General features: G+C 39.1%; 2 protein-coding genes across 5 annotated transcripts in view; both read right to left on the bottom strand.

The window, feature by feature from the left end:
• The window catches only part of msrb3 (methionine sulfoxide reductase B3), a 78,751-nt gene extending 70,705 nt beyond the window's left edge, over nucleotides 1–8,046 (bottom strand). Inside the window, exon 1 of one of the 4 annotated variants that reach the window (XM_008111072.3) lies at nucleotides 7,815–8,046. In XM_008111072.3, the coding sequence (XP_008109279.1) occupies nucleotides 7,815–8,031 (217 nt within the window). In that variant the 5' untranslated portion in view covers nucleotides 8,032–8,046. The remainder of the gene's footprint in view (nucleotides 1–7,814) is intronic. The other 3 variants (XM_008111075.2, XM_062982563.1, XM_008111074.2) reach the window with 3 other exon arrangements.
• A 6,019-nt stretch (nucleotides 8,047–14,065) lies between these two features.
• lemd3 (LEM domain containing 3) overlaps nucleotides 14,066–22,598 on the bottom strand; it is a 29,289-nt gene continuing 20,756 nt past the window's right edge. Inside the window, exons 8-13 of the mRNA XM_003221257.4 lie at nucleotides 20,902–21,004; nucleotides 20,531–20,709; nucleotides 19,058–19,139; nucleotides 17,343–17,448; nucleotides 17,175–17,253; nucleotides 14,066–16,954 (exon numbers count right to left, since the gene is read on the bottom strand). Of these exons, the coding sequence (XP_003221305.1) occupies nucleotides 16,791–16,954; nucleotides 17,175–17,253; nucleotides 17,343–17,448; nucleotides 19,058–19,139; nucleotides 20,531–20,709; nucleotides 20,902–21,004 (713 nt within the window). The 3' untranslated portion in view covers nucleotides 14,066–16,790. The remainder of the gene's footprint in view (nucleotides 16,955–17,174; nucleotides 17,254–17,342; nucleotides 17,449–19,057; nucleotides 19,140–20,530; nucleotides 20,710–20,901; nucleotides 21,005–22,598) is intronic.

Below are 22,598 nucleotides of genomic sequence, written 5' to 3'. Positions count from 1 at the left end.
TTGGGGAAAAGAAAGTGATATCTGGGCTATTCAAGTCCAGTTTGCAAACTCTGTACCTAAATGAGGAGGAATTTCAGTCTCCCTTTCCCATGCAGAGTTGTGCACAGGGGAATCGGGTGGACTTGCTTCCAAAGAAACATAGACAGAATCAGGTTATATATAACTTTTATCTACTACTTTGTATTAATTGAAAATGTAATTTAGATACAAACCCAAATTGTATAGCCTTAGCATATGCAGCTCTTTGAGGGTATAGTGTCATCTTAGAGCACAGAACAACGATAAGGACACAAAAGAAATGTGTACATGTGCAGAGCACTGAAATGCACATCAAGGTTTGAATTTCAGTGAAGCTGTACTATAAAAAGTGTAGCAAAGGTAAAGGTTTTCCCTTGACATTAAGTCTAGTCGTGTCTGACTCTGAGGAGTGGTGCTCAACTCCATTTCTAATCCAAAGAGCTGGCATTTTCTATAGACGCCTCCAAGGTCATGTGGCCAGCATGACAGAATGGAGCGCTGTTACCTTCCCGCCAGAGTACTGCCTATTAATCTACTCACATTTGCATGTTTTTGAACTGCTAAGTTGGCAGAAGCTGAGCCTAACAGCGGGAGCTCACCCTGCTCCCCGGATTCGAACTGCCAACTTTTTGGTCAGCAAGTTCAGCAGGCTCAGCAGATTAACCCACTGTGCCACCAGGGTCACCATGGAGAGTGTAGTAGCAATACAAATTACAGTACATACTCTTTTTGTTGGCAGTTACCACAAACTTCAATTGGCAATGTTGGAACACTGGAGTATACTTTAAAACACTGCTCTAACAAGAAGTCAGAATTCAGTAACAAAACTTGAATGATAACTTGAAGAATATAATTTCTTTTACAGTGAGTCTCGTGTTATGATTTGTGAGCACTGATTATCTTTATAAAGGCTTTCCAACTGCATACAATAGGTTGATGCGTGCCTCAAATACCAAATCTACTAGACAGGATTAATGTATCATTCTAGGTGACTCAGAAAGCACAGATTACAATCTTCTCTTGTCCTATAACATCATCCCAAGGAAAGAATGCACTGGAATCCCGAAACATGACTTGCAGTGGGGAGAATAAATTTGGTACATCCTAGGGCTATTGAAAACTAGCCAGGAATTTCAACTCCCATTTGTTTAACAACAGCAGCAGCAACAAAATTCTCTGCCATCAACCTTTGACATTACATGCTGAATTGAAGATAGTTGGGGGAAATGAGGAGTGAACTTTTATGTGGAAAGACTGTGTGAGTTCCATTTAGTGTTTGTAGTCAAACAAACTTCTGGGGTCAAGATCCAAAGAATGTCTTTTTGTACAAAGCATTCCCTCATCAATGTCATGGCTTGAACAAAAAGTAATATGTCTACCTATTTATAACTTAACTTACTCGTATGATGGATATCACAACCACTACTCAGAAAGTAGCATCCCTACCCTGAACTCCTAACAACTAATACAGAGAAATACAGGATACTAGAAAATGACATTTGGTAAGCAATTTTTGCCTGGCTGTTATTCTGTGGGAGCCCCCGATAGCGCAGTGGATTAAACTGCTGAGCTGCTGAACTTTCTGACCAAAAGATCAGTCATTTGAATCCGGGGAGTGGGGTGAGCTTCCGCTGTTAAACCCAGCTTCTGCCAACCCAGTAGTTCGAAAACATGCAAATATGAGTAGATCAATAGGTACTGCTCCAGTGGGAAGGTAACGGCATTCCATGCAGTCATACTGGCCACATGACCTTGGAGGTGTCTATGGACCTGGCTCTTCATCTTAGAAATGGAGATGAACAATTATTACCAATACTATTGCATGCTCTTACTTTCACAGCACAGGATTAAAATAATATCTAAAAATACAACATGTGTATTATTAATCCTCTTTCAATAGCAATACTATTTCTCATGGCAGGGAAATCCTTATGGAATTTTATTGTATTTAGTCATAGGCTGTTGCAAAAACGGGACGCAATATCAGCACACAGTAGAAAGGAAACTGGAGGAAAAGGCAGCCAGATTATCACCACCTGATTTTAGAATCTGAACTTTCAATTTATAAATAACATCGTTTATCTGCCAGCTATTGCAAAAATTTATTTTTCTATGTGTCAAACAAGTGAACACAAACTCAGTTGGGAGAAAATGCATGTATTTGTGAAATCTAAAAAGAGGTATCCTTGCTTCTCTCTAGTCTAAATAATGTATACCTTATATACAGAGCAGAGGAAAAGTTGCTCAATTATAGACAAAGTTTTCATTTGTTTAACAGAGTTTTCAAACTATCAGAATAAGCAGCAACTATTCTGTAAGTCCACAGTAGCATTATTTATATTTAGCATTCCAGGGCCAGTTAGAACATACTGTCAAAATTCCCAAGAATCTGGCAAGTTGTCAGCTCTCTTAATTCTGCACACTTCACTTGCCAAAATCTTACCCACTTGAACAAAACCCTTTTAGGAGATTATTTGCTCCAGGAATTGTTGCAGCAGCCTTCTACCTAGCAGACAGGAGGAAAAAGTATATGAGCTCCTCCAAAGCGAGTATCCTTGAAGAGAAAATCCTGATGTAGGTCTGCGACTACAGAATCTCACCTCATCGCGGGGGGGGGGGGGGGGGGGGTATTTACGATTACCCCTAATTCCGGGTGCCAAAAGCAAGTTAAGCACAGCATCTTGGATATCTTTTCTGTCTCTTACGTAGACATCTGCGGTTCAGGCTCTGCTTGTCAAGTTCCAAAGCCATGACCTGGACAGTTGCCACTGGAAACACAATACTGGACTGACTTTAGCACAGGCACATCTTCAGATATTCCTAAATCCACATTTAGCTCTGGTTGAGCTACTGCCTCCTGTTTTTGCAGCCACAATACTAAGGGCTGAGGTTTTAGTACGTATAGTATAAAAGGAATACGCACCAAGGGTTTTTGCACAATCTCACACACTCAAAAGTATGTCCAGTCCCATAAAAATCAACATTCACAGAAGTGGGAAGAACTGAATACTTAGACTTTATCCCAGGGGTCCCCAAACTTTTTAAGCAGAGGGCCAGTCCACAATCTTTCAGACTGTTGAGGGGCCGAATTATCATTTGAAAAAAAAATACAAACAAATTCCTATGCATACTGCACATGTCTTATTTGTAGTGCAACAACAACAACGAAAGAACAATACAATATTTAAAATTGAAAACAATTTTAACCAACATAAACCTATTAGGATTTCAATGGAAAGTGAGGGCCTGCTACTGGCCAATGAGATAGTCAAGTTAATTAGGATTGTTGTTGTTGTTGTTGTTGTGTCTTCAAGTCATGTCAGACTTTGGCCGAGCCTAAGTCTAAAATTAATTATTTATTTACTGCATTTATTTACTACATTTATATCCCGCCCTTCTCACCCCGAAGGGGACTCAGATCAGCTGTATGTACATACAATATATTATATTATTAGCATAGCACAATATTAGCATTATATATTACTATATTGAACTATACCACTATACTATTATATAATATGTAATATATAACATATAATTAATATTATTATATGGTATTACTATTAGTATTATATTGTATAACATAAGATTATTATCAATATTATATGTATATAGAATATATTATATTATAAAACTGATATAAAAATATTATATTATAAAACTGAGGGCGGGGGCCAGGTAAATGACCTTGGAGGGCCGCATCTGGCCCCCGGGCCTTAGTTTGGGGACCCCTGCTTTATCCCATCTAATATTGGACACTAAACAGGATCAGGCATGATTAGTATATGGATGGGTTGCTGTACTAGTTGCTGTAAGCTATATTGCAGAGAAAGGAACTGGCAAAACCACCTCCTTAACTAAGAAAACCCTATGAAACCCAATAAGCATTTTATAGAAAAGAAACACAAGGTAAGAAGAAATGGTTAACATATCAAGATCTCTTAGAAAATGCACATGGAGAATATAGAATCAAAACAAGAGAACGATTAATTGCCGAGGGTTTTGGCTTCAAATGGTTTTCCTATTTACAGTTAATGGAGAGATTAAGACAAGATAAGCAGTCAGTTGGTTTTGAAATAAGCAAATCGGCATTTGAGTTACAATTATGCACGAATGATGAACATTTAATTGCTAAAATGTTATTGAAATGGGAAATAGCAGATGAACAAGTTAAAGAATGCATGGTAAAAATGGGCACAAAATGTGGGGCACAATATAATGTTGGAACAATGGGAGAAAATATGGAATAAAGGGTTACAATTCACATTATGTTATAATTTGAAAGAGAATTTCTATAAAATGAAGTATCGGTGGTATATGACACCTAAAAAGCTATCTAAGATATATAAAAAGAGCTCCAATATTTGCTGGAAATGTAAACAAGTGGGGTCCTTTCTATCATATGTGGTTTCTATGTAAACAAGTGGGGTCCTTTCTATCATATGTGGTTTCTATCACATATATCATATGTGCCAAGAAATATTGGATTCAAATACAAATAGTGATCCAGAAAATTTTAGGAGGAAGCATCCAGCTAAAACCAGAAACTATTCTGACTGATAAAAATAACCAGGATAGACTATGGCAATATATGACCACAGCAGCCAGACTACTACCGTATATGCACAGAAATGGAAGAGTACAACAATACCAACAACAGAGGAATGGATAATAAAAATGATGGACTTGTCCAAAATGGACAAATTAAGATATCTACTTTAAAAAAGGGACATTGAAAACTTTTTTAAAAGACTGGAAAACTTTTATTCGCTTTTTCCATGAAAAAGAGAAGGGCTTGCGAATTCTGAGTTTTGAAGAATAAATTAAGGTTTTTTGTAGATGTTGTAATATGAGAAAAGAGTTAGTATAGAAAGGTCTAGAGGGTGAAGCATGTGATATTAGCTTTCTTTGTGACTAGATTGGGATAGACCAGGTGTCATTTATCTTCTCCCTCCACCTTCCTTCTAGGCTATTTTTTTTCCTTTAAAAAAAGTATAAAAAGAGAGGATGCAGATAAAAGCAATATTACATTGAAATGGAATGTGTGTAGGTATGGAAACTAAATGAAAGCAAGATATTGTAAAGTTGAAACAATAAAAATATTGTAAAAAAATCCTATTAAATTTGACAGGAGACTTGAAGGCATGTACACACATACTTTTATTCCTATCCTGCTGTTTCCAAGATTGGGACTCAAAGGCAGCTCAAAACTTAATGGCATACAATCCACTTTGAAACATACAAAAAGTAAGCATTAATATAGAACAAAACTAATTGCAACAACAAAAATTGAAAAGTAGTTGTTATACACCAGAAGGCAGTACTATTATTTCCTTCCATCTAGGCAGCTGTTTGTAATTTTCCCTAATGAAGATATGCCGTTTTAAACTTTTGTGCAGACCACAGAAAACAAACAAACTTTCCCCATGTTTTTATGATAGAACCAATTAGGAAATGACATTTATAACCCCAGAACAAAAATCGTGTAATAAAACATGTCAGTCCATAATCAAAGGAGAACATGCCAGTGAAAAGGTAAAACTCTCTTAATATGGGCATCGAGGGAGAGAGAGAAAGGCACAATGCATAGGGGAACATTAGAAGTCACACAAAGTGAATTTACTACTACTACTACTAATAATAATAATAATTATTATTTAATAATAATATTAAATAATAAATTAATAATGAAATAATACTAACAAATAATAATAATAATACAGTAGAGTCTGAAAGGGGCCAGCAGAACGCTGGATAAGCGAATATGTTGGATAATAAGGAGGGATTAAGAAAAAGCCTATTAAACATCAAATTAGGTTATGCTTTTACAAATTAAGCACCAAAACATCATGTTATACCACAAATTTGACAGAAAAAGTAGTTCAATACACAGTAATGCTATGTAGAAATTACTGTATTTACGAACTTGGTACCAAAATATGATGCATTGAAAACATTGACTACAAAAAAGCATTGGATAATCCAGAACGTTGGATAAGCGAGTGTTGGATAAGTGAGACTCTACTGTAATAACATGCCAAGCCAGAATCAAAGGAGAACATGCCAGTGAAAAGGTAAAACTCTCTTAATATGAACATCGAGAGAGAAAGACAAAAGGCATATGGGAACCGAGAGTGAATTTAAAAATAATAATAAATAAAAGTTAATAATAATATAAATACTAATAATACTAATAAATTAATAATAATATAATAAAATAAAAATACAAATAACAATAACAAAAATATAATAATAAAATTATAATAATGATAATAATGATACAGTAGAGTCTCACTTATCCAATATTCACTTATCCAACGTTCTGAATTATCCAACGCATTTTTGTAGTCGATGTTTTCAATACATCGTGATATTTTGGTGCTAAATTCGTAAATACAGTCATTACTATGTAGCATTACTGCATATTGAACTACTTTTTCTGTCAAATTTGTTGTGTAACATGATGTTTTGGTGTTTAATTTGTAAAATCACAACCTAATTTGATGTTTAACAGGCTTCTCCTTAAACTCTCCTTATTATCCAATATATTCGCTTATCCAACGTTCTGCCGCCCCGTTTATGTTGGATAAGTGAGACTCTACTGTAATAAAATATCCACCTCTCATCTGCAAAAGGCCACCCTTCTCTGATCTGCACACATTATTCGCCGATATATCACACTAGCTGTGCCAGGCCACACGTTGCTGTGGCGAAGTATGGTGGTATGGGAAATAAACTATTGAGGAATTGGTGGTAGTTAAGGTAAAGGGTAAAGGTTTTCCCCTGACATTAAGTCCATTATAAATGGGTTATATAGCTGTGTGGAAGGGCCTTGAGTCTACACTGCCATATAATCCAGTGCAAATTAGATAATCTGTGGAAGAGGCCTAAGAGAGGCCTAAGTCTGCCTGTCCCCTGGGCTGAGTTGGTTGCTAGGAGACCAAGTGGGCAAATATTAGTCCTCTAACTGGCAGCAACTGGATAAAAACAATTATTCCTTTCCCTCTAATTAGGACTTTATTTTTCTTTTCTTTTTGTTTCATCAACCTAGAGGCATGGATGATGGATTGTGTTGTCAAATTTCGAGGTTGGGGGGCCTGTAGTTTTGTTGGTCGCCGCGATGCCATCACTCATTTATATATATAGAATAGTCCTAAACACTTGGGAAGTGTCCGACACGCGATCCAATACAACAGCCAGCATAGTGATCTTGTTTGCTGTGTTACTAATCTTGTTACGTATCAAATAATAATATAAATACATACAAATAGATAATAACAACAACATGTCAGGCCAGAATCAAAGGAGTACATGCCAATGAAAAGGTAATATGAGCATCGAGGGGGAGAGAGAGAAAGACACAAGGCATAGGAGAAACTTAGAACAAAGAGTGAATTTACACCAGGCTTGGGCAAAGTGGGGCCTTCCGGGTGTTTTGGACTTCAGCTCCCACCATTCCTCACCGCCTCAGGCCCCTTCCTTTTCCCCCTCAGCCGCTTAAGCGGCTGAGGGGGAAAAGGAAAGGGCCTGAGGCGGTGAGGAATGGTGGGAGCTGAAGTCCAAAACACCCGCAGGGCCCCACTTTGTCCATGCCTGATTGACACTGTGGACTCCATAGCCTTGGGCCTGGGCAGTTCACGCGGGGTCAGGTTGCATTCGTTCCACAGCGAGAGGCGAGAGGGGCGACTTTTCCTCAGAGGGAGAAGGTCAGGGCGGCCCTCCAGAAAGCTCGAGAAAGGCGAGAGGGGAGAGAAGCGCCTGACTGACTGACTGACTCCTTCGCTTGCCAGGCTTACCTGAGGCGACGGAGAAGGCGCAGAGCAACTCCAGGAGGCAAGGCAGCGGGGCGCGCATGGAGACGCCTTGGCCAGACTCCCAGCCGGCTCCCCTTCCCAGCCCCAGAATGACAGGCTCCCCGCCTCTGCCTGCCTTCCCTTCTCTCTCGCTCCCTGCAAAGGGCATGACGGGAAATTCCTGGGCCCCAGCTGCCCAGGCAGCTCCAAATATGAGCATCGAGGGAGAGAAAAGCGCAGGGAAAGCAACTACATTCCCGGCAACTACGTACACTCCTCGCCCGCCTTGAAGTCCTTGCTCCAAGTTTTCAAAGCAGCTTCCTACTTTGAAAAAAAGAAAAATACAGAAAGTGAGTTGCTGTGAGTTTTTTCTTATGGCCATGTTCCAGAAGCATTCTCTCCTGACGTTTCGCCCGCATCAATGGCAGGCATTCTCACAGGAAACTAGGCAAGTGGGGTTTATATATCTGTGGAAAGTCCAGGGTGGGAGAAAGAACTCTTGCCTGTTTGTCGCAGGTGTGGATGTTTCAATTTTCCACCTTGATTAGCATTGAATAGCCTTGCAGCTTCAAGGCCTAGCTTCTTCCTGCCTGGGGGGGGGGATCCTTAATTGGGAGGTGTTAGCTGGCCCTGATTGATTCATGCCTGGAATACAGTGTTCCCTCACTACTTCGTGGTTCATTTTCGCGGATTCACTGTTTTGCAGTTTTTCTATAAATTCTAAAATACTATTATAAATCATAAAAAAATACAATTTACAGCCTAAGGAAGGGAGAAAGGAGAAGCCAAAGGGAAAGAAAATGTGCCCAAGTGGCAACGGGAGGAGGAGGCGATTTATCAATACACAATTGGTTGATAAAGACTTAAAATAGTGTATAACTACTAAAATAATGTATAAATATTAAAATAAATATAGTGCCCCTACTTCGCGGATTTCCACTTATTGTGGGTGGTCCTGGAACCTAACCCCAGCTATAAGTGAGGGAACACTGTACCTGTTTTCAGAGTGGTGTTCTTTATTTACTGTCCTGATTTTAAAGTAAAGGTAAAGGTTTCCCCTGACGTTAAGTCCAGTCGTGACCGACTCTGGGGGTTGGTGCTCATCTCCATTTCTAAGCCGAAGAGCCGGCGTTGTCCACAGACATCTCCAAGGTCATGTGGCCGGCATGACTGCATGGAGCGCCGTTACCTTCCCGCCAGAGTGGTACCTATTGATCTACTCACATTGGCATGTTTTCGAACTGCTAGATTGGCAGGAACTGGAGCTAACAGTGGCTGCTCCCGCCGCTCCCGTGGTTTGAACCTGGGACCTTTCGGTTTCCAGCTCAGTGCTTTAACGCACTTTGCCACCCGGGCTCCTTTGCTTCTTATTTACTGTTCTGATTTTTGAGTTTTTTAATACTGGTAGTCAGATTTTGTTCATTTTCATGGTTTCCTCCTTCCTGTTGAAGTTGTCGACATGCTTGTGGATTTCAATGGCTTCTCTGTGTAGTCTGACATGATAGTTGTTGGAGTGGTCGGGCATTTCTGTTCTCAAATAATATACTGTGTCCAGGTTGGTTCATCAAGTGGTCTGCTATGGCTGATTTCTCCGGTTGGGGTTTATATTGTGGAAAGTCCAGGGCGGGAGAAAGAACTCTTGTCTGTTTGTGGCAGGTGTGGATGTTTCAATTGTCCACCTTGATTAACATTGAATAACCTTGCAGCTTCAAGGCCTAGCTTCTTCCTGCCTGGGGAGGAGGGGAATCCTTTGCTGGGAGGTGTTAGCTGGCCCTGATTGATTCATGCCTGGAATACCTGTTTTCAGAGTGGTGTTCTTTATTTACTGTCCTGATTTTAGAGTTTTATTTTTAAAGAGTCTCGGTTATCCAACATAAACGGGCCGGCAGAACGTTGGGAGAAGCGAAAATGTTGGATAATTAGGAGGGATTAAGATAAAGCCTATAAAACATCAAATTACATTATGACTTTACAAATTAGGCACCAAAACATTGTGTTTTACAACAAATCGACAGAAAAAGAAGTTCAATACACGCGGTAATGTTATGTATTTACAAATTTAGCACCAAAACATTGACTACAAAAAGGCAGACTGTGTTGGATAATACAGAACATTGGATTAGCAAAGGTTGGATAAGCGAGACTCTACTATACTGCTAGCCAGATTTTGTTCATTTTGATGGTTTCCTCCATTCTGTTGAAATTGTCCGCATGCTTGTGGATTTCAATGGCTTCTCTGTGTAGTCTGACATGGTGGTTGTTAAGAGTGGTCCAGCATTCCTGTGTTCTCAAATCATATGCTGTGTCCAGGTTGGTTCATTAAGTGCTCTGCTATGGTTGACTTCTCTGGTTGAGTTGGTCTGCAGTGCCTTTCATGTTCCTTGATTCATGTTTCGGCAATGCTGCGTTTGGTGGTTCCTATGTAGATTTGTCCACTGCTACAGAGCCAAGAACAAGCACTGAGAGTAAAGACAACTAGAGATGTGCGGTATTTGTTCCTTTTGTTTCATTCACGTTTTCGTTTTGTACTGTCCATTCAGATGGCACAAAACAGAAAGCCTCCCCCCAAAAAAACAAAAACACCTCAAAACAAAATGTAGGCGGGAGCCAGTATCGGCAATCCTGCTTTTCGGATTGATTGCCTCGCAGGAGCGCTCCTTACTTGGCAATCAGCTGCAGGCCCCGTGAGGCCCAGGTGCATATCCCCAAAGCCTGCACCCGAGGCCTGGGTGCATAGGCCCAAAGCCTGCACCCGTAGGCCCAGGAGTTTTGAGCCTACAGGTGAAGTCCCCCCCCCCCAATAATGGGCCCAAAAACAAACAAACAAATGTCTGATCTCCCGATTTCGGGAGGCTCAGATAAAAAAGATCGGACCCCACCGAAAGCCAGGACACGAAAGGGGACAAGTCCCAAATACACACCACTAACAAAGACCCACCCAGAGGAAAAGTGTTGTTACCATACATGAAGGGAACCACTGACCGCTTAGGGAAGCTGATGAAGAAACACAACCTGCAAATTATCTGCAGACCCAATCAGAAAATCCAACAAATGCTACAATCTGCAAAGGACAAGAGAGATCCTCTCACCTCTGCAGGAGTCTACCATATACCATGCAGCTGTGGACAAGTCTACATAGGGACCACAAAACGCAGCAATGCTCAGACACAAATCAAGGAATATGAAAGACACTGCTGACTAACTCAACCAGAGAGATCAGCCATAGCAGAGCACTTGGTGAACCAACTTGGACACAGCGTATGATTTGAGAACACAGAAATGCTGGACCACTCCAATAACTACCATGCCAGACTACACAGAGAAGCCACTGAAATCCACAAACATGTGGACAATTTCAACAGAAAGGAGGAAACCATGAAAATTTACGTAATCTGGCTACCAGTATTAAAAATCTCCAAAATCAGATCAGTAAATAAAAAACACCACTCAAAAAACAGAGGAATTCCAGACAGGAAAAAAAATCAGGACCAGCTAACACCTACCAACAAAGGATTCCCCCAGGCAGGAAGAAGCCAGACTTCGAAGATGCAAGGCCATTCAATGCTAATCAAGGTGACCAATTGCAACATTTACACCTGCTTCAAACAGACAAGAGTATATATTAACCTTCCTTGCCTAGTTTCTCCATGCCTCTGAGGATGCCTGCCATAGATGTGGGCGAAACGTCAGGAGAGAATACTTCTGGAACATGGCCATACAGCCCGGAATACATACAACAACCCTGTGATCCCGGCCATGAAAGCCTTCGACAACACACAGACAAGAGTTCTTTCTCCCACCCTGAGCATTTCACAGATATATAAACCCCACTTGCTGCAATGCTGCATTTGGTGGTTTGGTTTCCAACAGATCTCACAACCTCTGAGGATGCCTGTCATAGAAGCAGGCGAACGTCAGGAAAGAATGCTTCTGGAACATGGCCATACAGTTCAGAAAACTCACAGCAACCCAAATATATCCCACTCTGTTGAATTAAGGCAGTTTGATACCACTTGATCTCGATAAAATATATCCCACACGCTATTCAGTGAATGCATGTTCATACATACCACTTGATCTCCATGAAATATATCCCACAGTTGAATGAATGTAGTTTGATACCACTTGATCTCAATAAAATATATCCCACTCTGTTGAATTAAGGCAGTTTGATACCACTTGATCTCAGTAAAATATACCATACACTGTTGAATGAATGCAGTTGGGATACCACTTGATCTCAGTAAAATACATCCTATGCTGTTGAATTAATGTAGTTTGATACTACTTGATCTCAGTGAAATATATTCTACACTATTGAATTAATGCAGCTTGATAATATTGATCTGTGATAAAATATATTCCAAAATTGCAGACTTTTAGAAACTCTTGAGTGAGTTGTGGAAATTACTCACGTATAAGAAGCTACCATGTTTCCCCGAAAATAAGACAGTGTCTTATATTATTTTTTGCTCCCAAAGATGCTCTAGGTCTTATTTTCAGGGTATGTCTTATTTTTCCATGAAAAAGAATACACATTTATTGTTGAACAAAAAAATGAATATTTATTACAGTAGTTGTCATCACAAACCAGCGTAACCAGACAAACTGAATCCTATCAAGAATTTCTTGTTACTACCATTATTTCCATGTACAACACTCTATGGTACCTACATTTACCGATCCTGCATGCTCTGGTGTTCTGTTCGGCGGGCATGCTTCCAAACAAAAACTTTGCTAAGTCTTACTTTTAGCAATTCAGCAAAACCTCTACTAGGTCTTATTTTCTGGGGATGTCTTATTTTAGGGGAAACAGGGTAGCAAGTGTAAGGAAAGTTTAACCTTTGGCTCTGAACCACAAACCTAGAGTACATACACTGTAGAATGAATGCAGTTTTGCACCACTTGATGGCTCAATGCTAATGGGGCCTCCAGTTTTACATCTTTAGCCTCTGCAAGCAGTGCTGGTGTCTCGCCAAACAACAACTCCCGGGATTTCATAGCGTTGAGCCATGCAGTTGAAGTAGGATCAAACTACATTAATTCAACAGTGTGCATGCACTCAGTTCCCCTATGCACTGCATCCTTCTCTCCCTCTATGCTCATATTAAGAGTGTTTTACCTTTTTACATGTTATCCTTTTATTCTGGCACTTGGGAGTTTTGGCCAGAACCCAGAAAAGATCTTGTTTTGACTACAAGCTCCCTGAATCCTCATTCCAAATGTTTCAAATTATCATTTCCAAGTTCCGGTCATACTAATACATTAGTTGATTTTCTCAAGTCTTGCTGATGTTTAGTCAGCTTCCTTGAGTCAGAAGTTTCTAGGACTCAGGAACAACAGCAGCTTCTCCTCTATCATTCAGACATTATTGCCTTTGTAGCTACAAGGTGCCAGTGTGGTGTAGTGGTTTGAGCATTGGAGCAGAACCCTTGAGATCTAGTTTTAACTCCTCTTTCAAACCATGGAAACCCTACTTTGGGTAAGTCCACTTCAGACTCTTGCCAAGAAAAACCTGTATAAGTTCGCATTAGGGTTGCCATAAGTCCAAACAAGTTGAAAGCACACAAAAACAATATAATGGAAGCATGTCTTGATCTGATTTTCACTTTGTTTCATCTCATTTTAACTATTGTATTTTAATAATTTGTTGTTGTGCCTTCAAATTTTTTCCGACATATGACAACCTGAAGGCAAACCTATCACAGGTTTTCTTAAGCTTTTTTAAAAAATCTTGTCAGAAGCTACTTGAGAGCATACTGCAAGTCACTTCTGGTGTGAGAGAATTGGCTGTCTACAGAGACGTTGCCATGGGGACGCTTGGATGTTAGCGCACAAGCTAGAGCTGACAGACAGGAGCTCACCCCTTCTTGCAGATTCAAACTGGTAGCCTTCAGGTAAGCAACCCAACCTACAGTTCGCAGTTCAGTTGGCACAAGGGTTTAACCCACTGTGCCAACACAACTCCTTTTTTGAAGCCTGGTCTTCGTAGTTCAACACTGAAAACACTGCACCATGCTAGCTTTTGTGATACATTTTTTGATTTGTTGTTAATTTGTTGTTAGCCTCTTTGAATATCAAACTGGGATAAAAACACGATAGATTTGGTTGAAAAATTCCCCCTAAAACATAATTTTCAAAAGTGCAGGCATTTCAAAGCAATAACAGAACAAAACATTTTGGGAAAGGTGCTAATATGAGCTTATTTTGCTATTCAAGTAAACTGTTAGGACACAACTGATAGTTTGTGGCAATTAAAGAAAATAAAATATTTTATTCATGTAGCACTTTAAAGATCGTCTCCTATCAACAATTGCTGAAACAGATTGATCGTTAAGGCCCACATAAAAACAGGCTGATATAATGACAAGGAAAAACCATTGATTTGTAACAACTGATGTACCTTAAAGCATGGTGACATTTTCAAATTGCCTCTTGATATGAGAGCTTCACAAGAACAAACAGAATTATCTGCTCGTGCTCTTAAATAAAAAGCTGTTTACAGAGTAAGAACCAACTAAACCAAAGAAGTAAATCAGAACACATCAATTTTTTCCCAAATACCAATTTACATACAATGAATTAGATACAAATGTAGATATGAGACATTATGAAGTAGGTAGCTTTGGATGGCAGCAGAGTTGTAAAAGGAATCATTAACACTTACATTCATTCCTTCTAAAATAAATGGAGGAGGAAATGAAGGATATTTCAAAGTTATCTTTTTCACTTTACAAGAACTGTGTCACAAAAGGAACATTTAAGGGAATTTCGTATTGGCATGACTAAAATACTGCAAATCTTCTTTCTGCAAAATTAAAGAAGCACTTCTGTTGGCAGGTATTACTTGCAAAGTGAACTGAAGGCTCTTCCAGATAATATCCATCTACTTTTTAGAGCTGTAGAGTGACAAGAAGCAAAAGATGCCCATAAATTATGCTGAGGGCATGGAGGATGTTTTGGGATGTGACCTATTGTGATTTTGTGTGCTTTTCAACGCCACCCTGCCATCACCCCAAAAGATGGATGCCAAAGCAGTGTTGTCCAGATTCTCACAGATTTTAAAAAACTGACACATATATAAAAAGCCCTAATAAATCTTTAATTAGTTTTGTTTCGCTTTTGTGTTTTTTACAGGACAAATTACAAACATCTGTTTTCTCAAATGGCCAAGGTATTATACACATTCCCATCTGTCTTGCAGGGAGGAATATTGGTCAACATTTTAAAGGTAAAATAAGCTGCATAATAGTACAGATTACCATAATAAATGTACAGTGTTTACAAACAGTTTAGAAGCAAGAAAGATGCATCTGCATCAAAAGGCAACCTTTTAAACTGCCACAACTAAATTTTACATTCACGCTTGCAAACAGGTCACAAGATGGGTACTAAGATTAGATCAATAAATCACTATGATGCACAAATACAGCAAAATCTGATTATATACATATAAATACATATACATGTATATTGTACATATTTGTATATGTATGTAGTAAATCTTATGGAAAATTTACCAGATGCAACAGTCTACTCACTTTTCAAAAATATGTACTTGTTCTTGGTGAGTAGAGTTTTGCATGGTTGATTATATTACACATACTTGTTTGTTAGCATCCAGGACATAAAACTGACTAAGGGTTTTTTTTTCAGATAAGAAAATGTCAATTATTAAACATGTTGCCCACAAAAAAAGCACAAAGGTAAGGCACAATAGGATTTTTCATTACAGAAGTGTGCATCATGTTCACTTAACCATAAGAAACGTGCATTATTTGTGCAAGTTCATGCTGCAGATCATTACTATAAAAATGGGTTTTAAGTTTATTTTAAACGGGTTGATTTCCCATCTCTTCACCTATTCAAGACCCAGCTGGATCGACAAATTATGCTGCTTCAGCAGGAATGGTTATATCTAATTATTCTGTATTTTCAGCTAAACTTCAACAATTTTGCAGTTTTAGGTGTAAACAATGCACACATTTAATATCACACACAACTCTTCAGTAATTTTACTGCATCTCTAAGCTCTAACAATCAAGATTTGTTTCCAAAATATGTGCACTTTTTCAGTTTTACACGTTTAAGGAATCATACAGGAAAGTGGTACATAGCCAATGCCTTGTTTTTGTAATAAATAACTTTTCACGAAGTTTTTGAGTACCTGCCAACTGCTTCTTTATTGCTCACATAATTCCGAATCCATTATCACAGTTACAGACCATTCACACAAAAATCATAACCATATACTTTAATATAAAACCTATAAAAGATATTTAACTTGTAATCTAATACTTCAAGGTGTTTGGCCTTGTAATGGTACAGCCAAAATATATAAAACATTAGGTTATGAATAAAATAAGGAAGCTTATTCACTGCTTTAATGCAGATATCCTCACAAAACAAGATTACCTTTGCTGATGCCACCACCACCATCTAAATGTATATACAAAACAGGTACATCTGCATTCAGTTGGTTTTCCCTCTCCTGCCACTAAGACCACCTCTCTTCCCCATCCCTCGGCCGACACAAATGAAGCAACAGAAACCCAAAACCAGACAGAAACTAACACTTCTACTTACTTTCCATCAGAAACTGTAGGTGGTTTTGTTACAAAATACCCACAAGATTATTTCACAGGAAACTACGGAAATACAGTACATCTCCATGCTTTTAGACTGTTATCAAACACTTGTTTGGTGCAAAAATACAGCCACATCTGAAAATGTTCAATAAATTCAACATTTGTCATGCAAAACATAATGTGTTGGTTTGTATAAGCTCCAAAATACTTTACGGAGGAATTGTTCTTGTAACTCAGCACTACTGCCTCATTGCTCATTTTTTTAAAAAATGACTTCCTTGAACATCGTTTTAATGAAAATGTTACATATAAAAGTACTAAAAGTGGAAGACAGGGCCAGACAGGAAATGTTCCCGCTGTAAGTCAACAGTTCTAATATCAATAAAATGTCTCAGGAGTTTCCCTGAGAATTAGCTGTGCCTGTCCGCAGACGAAGATGCGACATTGAGTTCATGTGTGTATTTGATGGTTTCAATGGAACACTGCAATTAACAGCCTGAGGAAAACGATGATGATATCGATCTAGTCGTAGATATTTTACCGTTACCAGTTTGCCTACAGTAAAGAACAATTCAATAGATTAGGATTTTGATGGTAACAAAACTCACAGATTCAGTTAAACATGATTTTTAAAACCATGTACAATATTTTTATCTAGAAAATTAGCCACACTTCCTGTTCATGCTGATTTATCCCCAGCTATAATTTATCTGCTGATTTATCACCAGCTATCCCCAACACTTGATTTTTCTTTTTGTAAATCAAAATTTCTTACCATCAAACCAAGATCCGTGTAATGCTTTAAAAGCCTTTCCGGCATATTCTGGAGACAAGCACTTGACATACACACAGCCCTAAGGGAGGAAATAAAAGTTCAATTTAGATCTAACGTTGAAATCAAGTAGATAGAATTTTTATATTATTAAGTCAGGTTTTTTTTTACCTCTCGTGAATTTTTGTCCACGGCTATGTGAACAATTCCCTCATTATCACTACATTTTTCCAAGATTGCTTCTTGAATTGCCAAGTGCCAATGATCTCCTATTTCCCTAAAAAACAACAACACATACACACAAACATAAAGTAAATGTGTCAATGATTCTATTTATTTTAGTTGATTAAAGCAATCTTAAGTTGGAAAGGCCCACACTACTAATAAGCAATTCTGCAGTTAACACATTTGAAAGACTGACACAGAAAAGACACTATAAACAGTAGTGGAGGAGTGGTCTTGTCTTGTAGCTAGCGGCTTATGAGTCTACAAGTAGTGATCCCCCCTGAACACAACCTTTCACTACAATAGTACATTTCTGAAGATAAAAATGAAATGCCTGTTGAATGTTAAGCAAGAAAAATGTACATTTCTTTTAGATACATAAAAAGGGAGTTTTATTTTAGTGTCCTATGCTACCTAACAAAAGAGTCACTGTGGTGTAATGGTTAGGGTGTTTGTCTAGGACACTGAAATCAGGGATTGAATCTCTGAAACCCATTGGATGACCTTAGCCAAGCCACACACTTTCAGCCTAAGAGGGAGGCAAATGCAAACCCACTCTGAATAAATTCAGTAATAGGTTCATCTTAGTGTTGCCATTAAGTCTGAAATGACATGAAGGCACAAAACAACTGCCTAACAGCATCTTCCAAAGGACTCCAGAACCTCTATTACAATATTAACTTAACCTAAACTAAGAAGACATATTGAACACACTGACAGTCAAGAAAAATATTGAATCACTTCCCTCTAACATTACATAACAAGCACTACAATCTCTTTTAGTGTTCTAGATTATCATAGGTTTAATCCCTGCCACTTCAAGTGAAAAGGAATTTAAGACGGAAAGTTGAGAAAGGCCTACATCTCTGACCTTAAAGGGCCATTTCGAGTCTGAGTAAATAACATAGGCTAAAAGAACCAACAGTAACATTTAGTATAAAGGCGTTTCATTTGTTCACAACACACATAAACATCAGAATGGGAAAAAACAGGACATGCCATTCCTGTGTTCCATGCCACCAACACTCAAAAGGGGAAGAACACATGCAGAAAACACTCCTTTGATTAAACCTGATTAAATTGGGAGGTAGAGAAGGTTTACACAGGGAAAAGCACAGCAGAGCAACTACCCCAATGCATCTCTAGATTATGTGCAAATAACAATTATGGCACAATTCCTGAAATTTTTAATTTAAAATTAACAGAAATATTTCTTTTTAACAGATTAATAGCCAGAGTACCAAGAACATATATTTCATACAGGCAAGACAGCTGTCAAGGATAGGAATCTGCAGTGTGTGAGCATTAAAAAGGGACCCACTTTTGAAGCTGCAAGATGGATATGAGTTTGTTTCTCATTTAGTCCCCTGAACACGCATAGTGGGAGTCTCCTGGATGAGAAGAAATATCCTTATGCTTTCTTTACAACTTTTTAAACTAAACACCAGAGATGGGAAAGTCAGAATACAATCCCTGGGAGATAAAATCCTGGGAAGAGATATGTGGGCTCTTTACAGATCAACTATCAGGAATATTCCTATGCTAGCACTCTAAAATGAAAGAAATAAGAAAGCAGCAATCCTTTTACTTCTTTAGCATCTAGATATCATACACAAACCTAACGTTGTCTGTTTGAAATAAATGAAAAAAAGCATACTCACATGACCGGATCAAACATATTGCGTATCTTTAAGCAAGGCGTCAAACTATTCGGTGGTGAATTTCTTCTGTCTAGGTGAAATGCTACCAAGATGTTAAAAGAAGATAGGAATATTTAATTAGTAACAGAACATTATTTTTTGAAATATATTAATATTAATACTTTTATGAAGTATTCTTTATGAATTATGCACCACAGTACAATGAAACCATATGGGTTGTAGAACTTTAGGTTATTTTTGAGTACAGAAACTGATAAACTCAATCTGCAATGTTTACACAATGTAGATGAATACGATGCAAGTGTATGTTTATATGCGCAACTGTGTGTTCATTTATGGTCTCAGAATGCATGGTTGTGTATTTAATGAAATAATCATTTGTACCTTGATCATCTACATGCTATGTGGCCACAGTAGCATAAACAATGACTTTTCTCACTGACGCTTGACACATGAAACAAGCAATCCCATTTGAAAGTAACAAAAAAATATTAGCAACAAAGTTGCACTAACATCAATGGCTATCTGACTATGCAGGAGAACCTAAAAGAAGGAGCAACCCCTTCTGTTTTCTCTATTTCTGGTCTTTTTGAAAGTCTGGGTGGGGAAATGGCAGCCGCCAGCGGCAGCTGAAACTTGAAGTAGCATTGTTATATTTCCCTCCTCGTTATTATCCCTGACTTATCCTAGGGTTATAATTTGGGCCCCAAAATTTACTTATTTATACATATGAGTATATACAGTAAATACATGACAATTAATTTCAGCTCATGAAATGGAATTCTTCAGTCACGTCATACTTACTGTTTTGAGAAAGTAAATCAGGAGCCTAACAGAACAGCTGATAAGAGATAGCAAGACAGTTGTGCCATGTCATCCTATCACAATTATGACTTACAGACCCCACAGCTGGCAATAACAGCTGCTATTGTTCTTTCCTAAGGCTGAACTACTGCTAGGAAAAAATGACTAAGAGGCAGCAGATAAAGAGATTTGTTTCTGATGTGGACTGTAAGTCTGTTTTGAATTAGACACCCTGAGTCTCCATAGGAGAGAGGCTATAAATACACAAATACACACATATATGTATTCCTTCTCAGTAGTAGATACAAGATCCCTGTCCTTAGCACATTTATATGGTTGACTATATAATGGGAGATCACTATAACAATCAGAGATACAGACTAGGCAGACTTTGAAACAAATGTTATGCTCGGGTTACTTAACAAGATGTAAAATAAATCATTTTCCAGAATTGTATAGATTCAATTACTACACATATATGTAATTACAGATACCCAAAGAAACTTTCACACTGAGTACAGAATAGAAAAATGTTTGACTAAAATTTAATTGACAACAACGACTTTGTATAAACAAAATTTGTTTTAAAATAACCTATGTTCTTGAGTTAGTCCTAAATGCAGATTACAGTGAAAACAAATATTTCAAGAGGATCCAATTGTTGCGTACCTTGTCCTTGCCATACTTTAGATGGTATGACCAACATTTTGTCACATGATGCAGATGGCTGTATCCATCTCCAAACCAGAAAGTCAGCACCACCTATTCTCCGTGTTTCTGTGCGAACTCTAGATTCATTAGCAGCAAGGAAATCCACAGCTCTAGTCCATACTTTCTTCATTTTTTTCCTAAAATATAAATCCAGGAATGGGGAGGTAGAGAGAGGAATAGGAGAATTTGAATTATTTTAGCAAAATTATTTATCTGACTGAAATAGGTGTAAAGAGCATTATAGTTCTTATACCAAAGGCTGGCAATGACAGTGCATATTTCAGTTCCTTGGGATAGCCAATATAGCAAATAAAATTCTTTCTACATACCTGTCTTGTGGTGGAATCAAAGAATCTCGAACATGGGGAATAGGCATGTAGGGTTGCAAGTCTTTGTTTTCCTGGCATGCTTCACTGTGGGTTCTTAAAACATCTGAAAGCATTGCATTATGGTAACTATGAGGAAAATCAAGCTGAAACCAATCATATTTATAAAGCCAACAAAGAGTATGTACTAATAGTGCAAAGAACATCATTATGGCAAGCAAGGGGATAAATGTACTTCTGATGAGAAAAACAACCACAGTGCATAATGTTTCATGCAAAAGATTAAGAATATTGTTATTCAAATGCCAACAAATAGGAATAGGGGCTGCAAATTCAGTAGTCCCATTCTTTAAGCTTTTCCCTCTGTTTGCTCCTACTGCCCATAGAATCCCATTATATTCCTGTCAAAAATTCGTCCCCTATCAAGCACAGGCTAGAGCCGCTATTAAGGCCTACTCCGCGGCTTTGCGGGCAGCCAGAAAGGCTTTCTCAACTGCCCGCATAGCATCTGCAGCTAATAGAACTTCAGAGCTGTTTTGGGTTGTCGGGGAGTTCCTCCACCCTCCCAAGCGTGGGGAGCTACCCAAGGACTCAGCAACTTGGTGCAGCGAGTTTGAGCACCATTTTGCAGACAAAGTAGCTCAGACTCGCTCCGACTTGGATACGTCTTAATGAAATACCAGATGAGGTAACCGAGGCACCTGTCTGTCGGATTTTGTGGGATTCATTCCAGCTTGTTCAACCGGATGACATGGAGGGGTCCTTGGGGCTGTGAGGGAGACCACTTGTGCTCTGGACCCTTGCCCTTTCTGGCTAGTCAAACTGGCCAGTGGAGGGTTGGTTGATTGGTTTGTGACTATCATAAACACCTCGTTGGCCCAAGGGAAATTTCCATCATGCCTTAAACAGGCCATAGTAAGACCAATATTAAAAAAGACTTCCCTTGACATCACTGATTTAAATAATTACAGACCAATCTCTAACCTCCCTTTTTTGGGCAAGGTGCTGGAGCGGGTGGTCACTTCTCAGCTCCAGGGATTCCTAGATTTTCTGGACCAATAGCAGTCTGGCTTCAGACCTGGACACAGTACCAAGACAGCTTTGATCACTTTGGTAGATGATCTCCACAGGGAATTAGACAGGGGGAGTGTGACACTGCTGGTTCTCTTGGACATCTCGGTGGCTTTCGATACCATCAACCATGGTATCCTTCTGGGACGGCTCCCTGGGATGGCTTCAGGGGCACGGCTCTGCTGTGGCTCCAGTCCTTCCTGGAGGGCCGCTTCCAGTTGGTGAAGCTGGGGGACACCTGCTCGGACCTGTGGGGTCCCGCAAGGTTCCATTCTGTCCCCCATGCTCTTTAACATCTACATGAAACCGCTGGGAGAGATCATCCGGAGTTTTGGAGTTCGGTGCCATGCTACGCAGATGACATCCAACTCTCCTACTCTTTTCCACCGAAATACAAGAAAGCCCCTCGGATACTAGACCAGTGCTTGGCCGCTCTGATGGGCTGGGTGAGGACGAACAAGCTGAGGCTGGATCCTGACAAGACAGAGGTCCCTCCAGGTCAGTAGTATGTCTGACCGAGGTATAGGGTGGCAACCTGTGCTCAATGGGGTCGCACTCCCCCTGAAGAAAGGTCCGCAGTTTGGGGGTCCTCTTGGACTCAGCGCTAACGCTTGATGCTCAGGTGTTGG

Source organism: Anolis carolinensis, chromosome 5 (assembly GCF_035594765.1).
Source record: "Anolis carolinensis isolate JA03-04 chromosome 5, rAnoCar3.1.pri, whole genome shotgun sequence".
In the NCBI taxonomy this organism is placed as follows: Eukaryota; Metazoa; Chordata; class Lepidosauria; order Squamata; family Dactyloidae; genus Anolis; species Anolis carolinensis.
This window is presented reverse-complemented; position numbering and strand designations above follow the sequence as displayed.